General features: G+C 43.8%; 1 protein-coding gene across 1 annotated transcript; it reads right to left on the bottom strand.

The window, feature by feature from the left end:
• Positions 1–7372: 7372 nt before the first annotated feature.
• LOC121833747 lies at positions 7373–8075 on the bottom strand (the record flags this gene model as incomplete). Its single annotated transcript, XM_042287295.1, has 1 exon — positions 7373–8075. A coding segment is annotated over one exon (678 nt), but the record flags the coding sequence as incomplete, so codon positions are not given.
• Between the last annotated feature and the right edge of the window lie 2752 nt (positions 8076–10827).

The following is a 10827-nucleotide window of genomic DNA, read 5'->3' as shown; positions in this document are numbered from 1 at the left end:
TTGCGCTTGTCTCAATTTCGCGCTGCCCGGCTCCTTCGCCGCGTCCTTCGAAGCGAGCGTATTTTGGCGCCTTCGCGTGCGCTCAGAAGGTGACAGGTCAAGTACGAAATGGAAGCCCCTCCCCCTCTTTCCACTTTAGTAGCAAATGTTAGTAGTGCGAACGCTGCGTTCGTTGCGCTGAAGTGGAAAGGGCTGGGAGAGGCGAGGGCAACGCCAGGCGAGGGGGAGAAAGGCAAGCACTAGGAAGGCTGGGGAAGGTAGAACCGAAGCCTCCTCCCATCTCTAACGTTCCTAGTGCTCTTCCATTTCTCCCTCGCCCTTCTACTACCTCCTCTCCCGTGCCGCCTCAAAAGAAAAAAAAAACAGTTATTAGGGAGTTTTAGTAGACCGTGCTTCCCTCTCCGCTACCCGACACTCTACAGCCAAGGTCATCGGCACGCAGGCGCAGTGGCGGTTTCTTCGTTGCGGAGGGGGAAACACGGTCTACTAAAACTCCCATCCCTATTGTTGGGCAAGCGCTTGAGGCATTTATGTACACTGCGACTGTTTGCAGGGACACGACATCGGAGCTTTTTTGCGTTTTAATCTTACAAGAAACCAGTCTTGTACACTATGAAGCATGGTGTAAGGCGCAAAACACAACGGACATGAGGAAGACGCACACCCAGGCGCCATTCACAACTATATTTAAAAAAAAAAGTGACGAAAAGAAAGATATGCATATCTCGTCACCTTCCTCACGTCCACGCATGCACTTGGCCGGATGTTACACAGTTTTTTCCGCCTCTCAAAACTTCTGAACAAACCTTATCTCCGCGTTATACAGTGCAATACACGTATCGCTTACGCATTGTGCGTCCCTTTTCCTGATATGCTCCATTAACTCGCGCGCTTTCTGGCTCTTTCCCTTACCCAGAATCGTCTCAGAAAAGCGCGGCTCACACTTATACATTTCCTGCAGTGTTCAGGTAAAGCTGCTTTCCCTGCACGAAAGTGAGCACTACTGACCCGAAGCTACGAACTAACCCGCCACAAAACTATGTCGCCAAATATTTAAGAGCGGCCCAGCCACGTGGGCCGCAAGCTAACAAAAAAAAAAAAAAATTCTACCGCTACCGTATGCGACCGTGGCCTACGCTAACCTATCTCCCACACCCCCAGCGTTATTTTAATCTGCATGTGCTACTCCATAAACCCTGACAAAGGAAAGGATAAACCGAAAGATCAGCTTCGCTGGAGCTGTCGTCGCGCCAGTCCAACACGTGGAGTGGTCGCATCAGTTCGTGGGAAATATGCTGTATGGCTAAGAGACAAGCCACCCGTTGAGGCGTACCACCATCAAGGCTGTATAATCATAAAAGCAACACAATTTGTAGGACTCCCCACAAGTAAGGGGGATTTCGTATACTACCCCCCTGACGCATTCAACATACGACCTGACATGCTTTGGAGTGCAACCTCCCCTTTATACCATCTGTACGAGCGAGTGCGTGCATCCACAATATGGGTGACAAGATTCCTCGATGCTTTCCCTAAATAATTTCTTGCAGACCACCGCAAAAGCCGGCGGTATCTTTTTACCTATTTTTTTCCGGCTGTACACAGCGGGTGAACTTCGCCGGTCTTTTTTTTTTAGAAGTTCGAACTCGCCGCTACGTTTCCCTTTCTTTTCAACTTTGGCAGATGGTTTTGATCACTGTTGCTTGCCATTTTCATTTTTCCATCCTTTTCGATACGCGGGTTTGGTCGAAAAAACAAAAACAATCGGGTGATTGTTTTGTTTTATTCGATTTTTCAGAACTAAACAGGCATTTGTACTGCAAAGTTCCTGCATTCACCATCTTGCCGTTCTGCTCGTACAGACCATTCTTATTACTTTGTTCAGCCGTATTTCTCCAGGACAAACATTATAAAACACTTTTTTTTTTGTTTGCATGAACCATCGCAGAATGGAATTCATTGCCGGCGGAGGTGGTGTGCCGCGAGACTATGGATCTTTTCCTTGGTGCATTGTGCCCCCCTGCAGTAATGCCCGTAGAGGCGCTGCTGGTTTTTCATGAATAAAGTATGAATGAGTAAATAAAGATGCCGTTCACCCTTGCTGCTGTTAGACTGGTGGCAGCTGGTAAAACCCGTTTGCTCTACTGACGTTTACTCCTGGTTAGCTCAGTTGGTAAAGCGCTGCAATGAAAATGGATAGGTCTCTGGTTCGATACCAGGACCAGGCGGAATTTTTTGACCGCGCACCAGTCGCATGCTTTGGCGATCCTGGCACCTGGTGACAGCTCTCCCCTCGATGGATTTCAACGATTGAAATCCTCATTAATTAATACGTGCTCGTGCATTCGAACCAGACTTGTACACGTTACAGAAAAAAGTAACCAATTACAATTACTTCACTGTAAAAAGTAACCAATTACTATTACAGCCTCAATGAAATAATCGAAAAATTATTCTGAAGTAATCGATGACTTCCCACATTACTTTTCATTCAACTTTTTTTTTTTGTTATGGAAGCATAATTCTAGGGGTCTTGCGCTCAGTTGTTCAAAAAAAAAAAAAAAAAAAAAGCCTTGACCGTTTTTGTTTAGAGCTGACTCGCAGACTTGTACGTAACGCGTCACAAGTAATGGATTACTTGTAATCGATTGCATTTTACCATAATTTTGTAACGCTTCACTTTAATTGAATTACTTTTTTGCTGTAATTGTTACAAAATTGCCCATACAATTTCTCTCGATTTTTTTTTTTTTTTTGAGGGGGGGGGGGGGGGGGGCGGGGCTAGGTGTGCTGGAGTCACTGAACTCTGGGCAACGGTAATTTTTCTTTTCCGAAATCACTAAGTACGGGACCTCCAGGATTAATAGGCCACTTCACTATGCTTCGTTTCCTAGGTACATTAATTTTTTTGTACACCGGAGATTACGTCCGGGTATGCAAAATGACATTATCCAGCCTCTTGTAACTAATGTGTATAAACAGCGCTCTTTTTATTTTTTTATTTTTATTTTTTTTCCGAGAGGGGTTGGGTGTGTTGGGGAGTGAGTGACGCCCCTGCTGTACTTTATTTTCACTGCGTTCGTGGAATCTTTTTTTTTTCCTGCCTTGTACTTGGGACCAGTTGTTCCGGAACCATTTTCTTCTACACCCGTTTTCAGTGCTACAGAACAAGGTACTACGAATGTACGCTGCTAGCCATTATGAGGCATAGCATGTTCTCACAAGGTCCAACACTCCGATAATGATAGCGAGTGAAGTGAGCAGACTGAATTTCGGAAAAGTTCCAACCCGTCAGGCAGAAATGCAGTTTCTTCTCTCACCCTACCTAACCCTACCAACCTACGACGTCAAGTAAAAAAAAAGAAGTTTTTGGGGGTGCAAATTGTGGACACACAATAAAAATGTTTTGCAAGATAACGAAGTTTTAAAGTTTATTCAATAAATTTGAAGGATGTAGCAGAAGACTAAAATACATATGAACAAATATAGGCAAGTTAAAATATAACTATACAATTTTACATTAACCAATTTTCTTAACCAGTACACCATGTAAACTTGTAGAGCACAGCGTTTACTCTCATCTTGTTAATTTTTTCATCTTTTTTACCGTCACAATTTTTTTTTTTATCTCTGCCCGGCCGAAGCTCAACTTCTCACTTTCACCAATAATCTATTTTATTTTCCATTCTTGACCATGGGTCCCAGGTAGACTGCCTTTCTTGACTTTTGCAAAGATTTTGATAGTTTCTCTCGAACTCTTTTTTTTTTTTAAACTTGGCAAACTTAACATTGATCCTGATGTTTTCTCCTCAATAAAAGGTTTTCTAACTAATAAATCTTAGTTTGTGGCTGCTAATGAGGCTAGTCCTGCCCTCAGTCCTGTTACCTCTGGTATTCCCCAGGAGGTACCCTTTATGACCCCTTTTCTTCCTTACGTAAATAAGAGAATTACCAACGTGGTCTATTATCACAAATTATCTTATTCACTAGTATTTTATTTCGTGGTGGCTGTGTAATCTATTGGGACGGTAACTAACTAATCGTATGCCACACTCGAAGGCGCGATATCCGGATGGTGAAACTTACGACAAATGACTCTCAACATTAATAATTCTAAACCATGAGGGTTTCTCGACGGAACACGTCCCCATCATGATACTCAATTTGAAACATCCAACTGCAATTTGGGACATCTTACAATTATTTTGGTGTCTACAGAACTCATACTGTGTCATGGAAAACTCACACCGAACCCACTATCACTAACGCAAATTATATGCTTAAATAAAAAAGAAATTAGCTCAGGCCCTATGCCATTAAAATTAAAATTACTCTTATACTACAAAGCTAGCCTGATCTAAGCTGGAATGTGCCGTATGAATCTGGGACCTCGGCCACGCAACGCCTGTGGCTAACCTCGAAGTTCTGCAAAAGCAAATGGTTTGCACGTGTCGCGAGTCCGCCCCTCTTTCTGGTGGCAAGAAGCGCCTGAACGCGGCCGAAGCTGCGCTCTCCCGCGCACCTTTCCCCCACGTCTACCCCTCTTTCTGGTGGCCAGAGAAGCAAGCCAGGAGCTTCTGGTTAAACGCGGCGGAAGCTCACCCGCCCTTTGCCCCATTATGTCTGGCCATCACACCGTAGTGTCTCATCTGTGAAAACCACTTCATTCCTGGCTCTCGTTACGTCAGAAAATAACTTAACGCGGGGAAACAAATCTTGTAGGAAAATATATTTTTGCACAAGATTTATCGTTCCAACCCTCCATTGAAAAGCGAGCTATTCCTTAGCCCCTCGTACGTTTCTTCATCATTTCAATTAAGGCCGGCATACCTCGCCTTGGAACGTCATTATACACCGACTACTTCATACCAAGAACATGACCTGACTGGAACCATCTTCCAGCATTTTTAGGAAACGTGCCAGCAATCGTTTTATTTAATAAGGCGTCACTAATTACCTTTGCGACCACCATGCCGGACCGATTATTTTCTAACATTTCATTATGTGTACTTTTAGCGTGTATTTACTGCGCGGTATTTCATGCTTCCCCTCTGAAATGCCCTCTGAATACTGAGGGTATGCGGGCAGAAACTGAGGGAGGGGAGGAGACGAGAGGGAACGTCAGAAAACCGAGCTCTGGTTGGAAGGATTAGGGGGTAGACGTGAAGCTAGCTGCCGAATTGCCTCCACTGCACTCGTCGAACGCGTTCGAATGCGAAAGCCAAACGCAGGACGCCGGCGTTCCGCCTTCTAACGCATTCGACGAGTCCAGTGGAGACAAGGGCAGCTAGCTTTACGTCTACCCACTAATCTCATAATAATTGGGTTGTGTGTGTGTTTATACAGCCTAGAACTTGGTCTGCCTCACAGGGGCGACGAGTCTCCCAGCTGTAGATGAGAAATTTAGCCAGTGCGGTACAACCGCTAGCCTGGGATCTTTAACGTGCATCACGCAGTAGTGATACACGACCGCACGCCGGTACGATGCTCATCCAGATCGAAACGGGCAGGTATGGCCTCGAACCCAGGATCCCTGGGTTCTGCAGCGCGAGCTTTCGCTCCACGTGCTCCGAGCTGGTGTGCGCTAGACCACTCGGCCACCGATCCCCCTTACCCACTAATCTTTCCAACCAGGGTTCAGCGTTCTGAAGACCCCGCGCGCCCTGGTCTCCTCCCCCTCTGAGTCTCTACCCGCACTGAAATAAATAGATACACAGCGCGGGCAAAATAATTTCATAACAATCGATCGAAAAAAAAAAAAAGTGTAGTAGGCGCGTGTAGAATATTCAATTCTGGACGTCGTCTTTTTGCAGCTCCATTGTAGAAATTCGCACCTTTGTTAAAAAAAAAGAGGAAAAACAAAGCGTTCGGTAGGTGGTGGTTTTTGATAACTAACTAATCAAGTATCGCTAGTTATCTGCCGCCCCATAGCCGTCGAGCAGCCTGGAGAACAATAATAGATATTTAGTAAACTTGGGCGAGATAGTTCTGCCCTGTCATGTGTTTTTTGTTTAAATCAAATATTGATTTAAAACAAAAAGTGAAAGCTACACAAATGTTGTTTGTGCAAGTGAGTTATACGGCAGGCGGTCATTATGCTCAAGGGAGAATGCAACTAAATGATGACTAATTGACAGAATTCATCACTTTACATCTTGATGGAGCACCAGCTAGGTCAGCGGTAGTCCTGAAGGGAAGTCACGCTAATGCCCGGTCTCCTTTCTAACTTCTTAGGGGGGACCTTAACATTCGTTCAGTACAAAGGATCAGCGCTGTTGCATTTCTGGGTTATTTGCGAGGAGATTGACCAGCTTGTGTTTTCCACATAGCTCGGTGTTTACCTAACACAATGCCCGTGGACTGGATTCGTAATGTAACGTTCCTCGATCGAGTGCGGGACACAGATGGAAGGGCTGCGTCACAGGTCGGCTGGTCCTCGTGTTCGATTAGTGCTTCACTGATCGGACACGAACCCCAATATAACGCTGACGCAGCGTTCGACCATGTCAGCCGAGCGCTGCATCAGGAAGACAAAGAAGTAATTCATGTTGTTTCCATGGCTTAAAAGGACACTGACCCCCCCCCCCCCCCCCCCCCACACACACACACGCACGCACACTTTTTTTTGTTTTTTGTTTGTCGATGTATTATGTTGTCAGAAGACTACCCAATCAACATTTTGCTGCAATGTCAAATATATTAAAAAAAAAAAAAAAAAAAACCGCAACTGTTTGAAACAGAAACTGGACGGGGGAGGAAGAGAAAGATACCGGAGTCACGTGGCTGCGCAACTTTTTTTATTTTTTAGCGCATTTGCAGCTTTTTAGAAGCCACAAAAATGGGTATCATATTTTTCTATTTTTAATATTGAGTGCGTGCCTTCTATGACTCACGACTTCGATTACCTATGGTGTTTGTGTCTAGATGGTTGTGTCTAATCCATAGAAAACGGCACCCATGAAGAAGAGCGTGAGCGCGGCTCAAATCTCGATTGGCGGTTTTCGGGTGGAAAGAAAACGAATTTCGAGCCGCAAATTGTATTCTGGGTGGTTGGACTATCATATGTCATGTACAAATAAAAACCCTGGCGAGCATAAATACCCTGGCAGTGTCCCTTTAAGTTCTCGCCGCTAGGGGCGCGACGGTTGGATCTCAAACATGTGATTGTGGTGTTAGCCACTATTCCGGTTTCAAATCAAATCAAATCAGCTTTTATTTTCCATCACATGATGGGGGATACCAAGAGAAAAAGCTGCTTATATACAGCTTGACGAGCCCCTGGCACCCCTACATGGCAGACAACGCAACAAGAGATCATTTAATAAACAAATAAATCTAGAAAAACAAGACAATGTGCATTTTTATACAATGTTAATAAATCATAGAATGTGCATTTTTTATACAATGTTAACGATGCTATTTTTATTAAGTGAAGTGATATCAATTTCTAGCGATGCGACATGATTTAGTAAGTGAGGAAGTGCATGTTTAATTCTTTGATGTCCAAAGTTCGTACGTGATCTTGGTATTTGCCATGGATGTATTTGACGGGTTTGATAAATTGCAATTTTCAAATGAAGGTCAGCGAGGTTCAGAAATGTTTCGGATTTACCTTTTAGGGCCGATTGGTACGTTAATATTAAGCGTTGACTGTAAAGTTTTGACACGTCGGTTATGGAAAATTTATCAAAGAGAGGCAATGATGGTGAGGTCGTAGGAACATTGGCTATTGCACGAAGAGCTTTTTTCTGCAGCACGCGGAGCAAATTTAAGTTGGTTAAACCAGTGGATCCCCATATCAGATGCGCGTATCCTAAGACGGGGAAAAATAATGATTTAAAAATTTGAAGTTTGATATTGGTAGGTAAAATGTTTCTATATTTGTTTATTACTCCAACTATTTTTGAAAGTTTAGTACGAACATATTTAACATGTTCAGACCAGGACATGTTAAAGGAAAAAAATACACCCAGAGTTTTGACATTTTCAACACAATGAATAATATCAGAACCATATTTGAAAGGAAGAAATAAATTTGTTTGAGTTCTAGAATGTAGTTGAAATATTACAGCCTTGCTCTTATTAGTATTTATATGAAGGGAGTTAATTTCGCACCAACATTTTAATTTAGATAGAACAATATTTGCTCTGGTAACAAGATGTTCATAATTTTTATCAGAAATGATTATACTCGTATCATCTGCGTAAATTATAAAATTTACATCAGGGTCAATAGTTACAATATCGTTAATATAAAAAAGAAATAGAAGTGGTCCCAGAATGCTTCCCTGGGGAACACCAGAATTAATACCTAGCAAAGAGGACATATGGTCGTTGATTGAAACATATTGCCGACGACTTTGAAAATATGATTTTAACAAAGAAAAAGAAACACCCCGAAAACCACATAAAAATAATTTATCTAAAAGAATACCATGATCAAGACAGTCGAACGCTTTACTGAAATCTAAGAATATACCGACTGTTGACAACTTTTCTTCTAAATTGTCCTGTATTATCTCTTTTTGGTGTAAGAGTGCACACTCGGTTGACCTGAATTTCCTGAAACCAAATTGAGAGTCAGTTAGGAGTTTATGCTTATTTGAAAAATTTGTAATTCGCGTGTGCAGAATTTTTTCGAGGCCTTTTGAGAAAATGAGAAGAATAGAAATAGGTCGGTAGTTCCCTATGCAATTTCTATCTCCTTTCTTAAACAATACTATTACTTTCGCGGTCTGCATACCCATGGGAAATGTTCCTGATGTCAGAGCAAGGTTGTAAATATGTGTTAAACAAGGCGCAATGATATCTATGACAAGTTTAACAGGTTTAATATTTATGTTATCAACATCGCAACTGTTGCTGTTGCGTAAATTGTCCATCGCCGCATAAACTTCGTGTTCATCGGCAGGCGTCATCGGATCGGAGTTGAGGCAGCGATTTTATTAAAGTGGAAGCTCCGATCCCGCAGATTTTTGTAAATCGTGCTCGCAACTAAAGTAGCTTTCGATGTCTTTTTTAGCCTTTGCGTGTGAATAATATATATATATTTTTTTTTGCGTAATTATGGATAATTAAGAATACCAAGAGGAAATTCTTCTGATAAAGGTCGAAGGTACTTTGAATTTAACAGAATCCGATTAACAAAAGCTCCGATAAACCAGGCTCTAAATTTCATCATTAGTAAACAATAAAAATCTGGAACCCTAGTTATTAATTACTGTTTATGGGGCAGAGTACGGAGCGCGACGCCGCGCGAACATAAGGTCGCTCATTTAGCCGTTTTTTCTCTCTTAAAAATGAAAGGCTATCATTTGCGGCACCAACCTACGTGAGAAAATTTGTTGTGCACGTGGACACTGTTTAATTTAAATAAAAGGAAAGAAAAAAAATCAGTTGTGGTTCTAATCCACGCTGTGAAGGTAGTTGGACAGCAAAGCTGTGGTATCACCTGCAACGATTGCCCACGGCACTATAGACCCTTTCTATGGCCAACGCCACCAGTTCGTGCTCCAGTTTTTGACGTCCCAGAGAACTTACGGTTTATAAAAAGAATGAACCAATGGCGAATTCCAGTGGGCTTTTTGGAGCGCGCCGGGATCAGTTGACCAGATCCAGAATGGAGCACACGATCCGAACGGGGTCGCGCCGCCTACAGATCCCCCAGTGGAACATGACCACTGCTCCGGGATCGGCGGATGCCTTCCCGTCATTCAACTGCCCGGGAATCCCCTTTCCGCGGCCGCCGCGGTCGTTTCGAAGACGTTTTCGCAATCGCGGCGCAAACACGTGTTCGACGCACGAGCGGCAGGAATGGCTCAGGAGCTTCTTGCAAAGATTGCCGGAATGCCCGTAGCGCCGGCAAAACCTCCTCTTCTCCTTCCTGGAAAACGAACCGGCTGTCGAGCCAAGGGGCAAGCAAGCGGCCATTACGCGAACTGGGCGAGATCAGGCGAGATGCCCCGCGAGAAAGGAAGTCACGTGTGTGCGCCGAGGGCTGGCCCGGCTGGCTTCCGGTTGAATCCGCCGAAATCGTCGGAGCGACTTTTCTCAGATCCAGATCGAGATCTGGAGCGGGAGCTAATCCAAAACGACCAGTGAAACACGTCCGTCTCGATCCCGATCGCCCGGTGAAATAGGCTCGCTCCAGAAAAGTCGATCCCGGCGCGCTCCAAAACGACCTGTGGAATTCGCCATAAGGAATCACAAGTGTGTGAACGGGCCTTTAATAACCGGTATTGTCTCAGTCGGTCGGAGTCGAGCGCAAGTCTGTGCACGGGCCTCAACATGTGACGTCACCCGCGCCCCGCCCCCCCCCCCCCCCCCCCCCCTTCTTTTACGAGCGCTGAAAAATTTGAATGTTGGTTTCAGCATATCACCCTCATTTTCCGTTTTCTCAACGGCTTGTTTGAATTTAGAGATACTAAATAGCACGCCGGAGAGAGTCGGGTCTGAGTATTTCGAAAATGTGTATAACTTAAATACCCCCCTCCCAAAAAGAAAAAAAAAAAAAATTGGAATTCAGTTTTGGAGTTAACCTAACTAACTACATTTTTGGGAATACCCGGCATTTACTCTTCCCGGCATGCTAATTATTACGAGTAAATACAAAACAGTTCGAAATGACTGCAAGTGAAGGTGATGCTAAAACCAACACTCAAATTTCCTCGCGCTCTTCAGTGGGGCGACGTCACATGCTGTAGGAATTGCAGGTTCAACGGCAAGCAGTATGTCGCAATTTTTTTTTTGTTGTTGTACTGGAATAAGGCTTTTTCAGCATTTACTTTGACTTAAAAATTAGTGCTGAAGAAGCTCGTTTATTTGCGC

This window comes from Ixodes scapularis, unplaced genomic scaffold (assembly GCF_016920785.2).
Source record: "Ixodes scapularis isolate PalLabHiFi unplaced genomic scaffold, ASM1692078v2 PGA_scaffold9__187_contigs__length_104089568, whole genome shotgun sequence".
NCBI classification, from domain to species: domain Eukaryota; kingdom Metazoa; phylum Arthropoda; class Arachnida; order Ixodida; family Ixodidae; genus Ixodes; species Ixodes scapularis.
The sequence above is the reverse complement of the archived record's forward strand: the minus strand, read 5'-3'. Positions and strand labels throughout refer to the sequence as shown.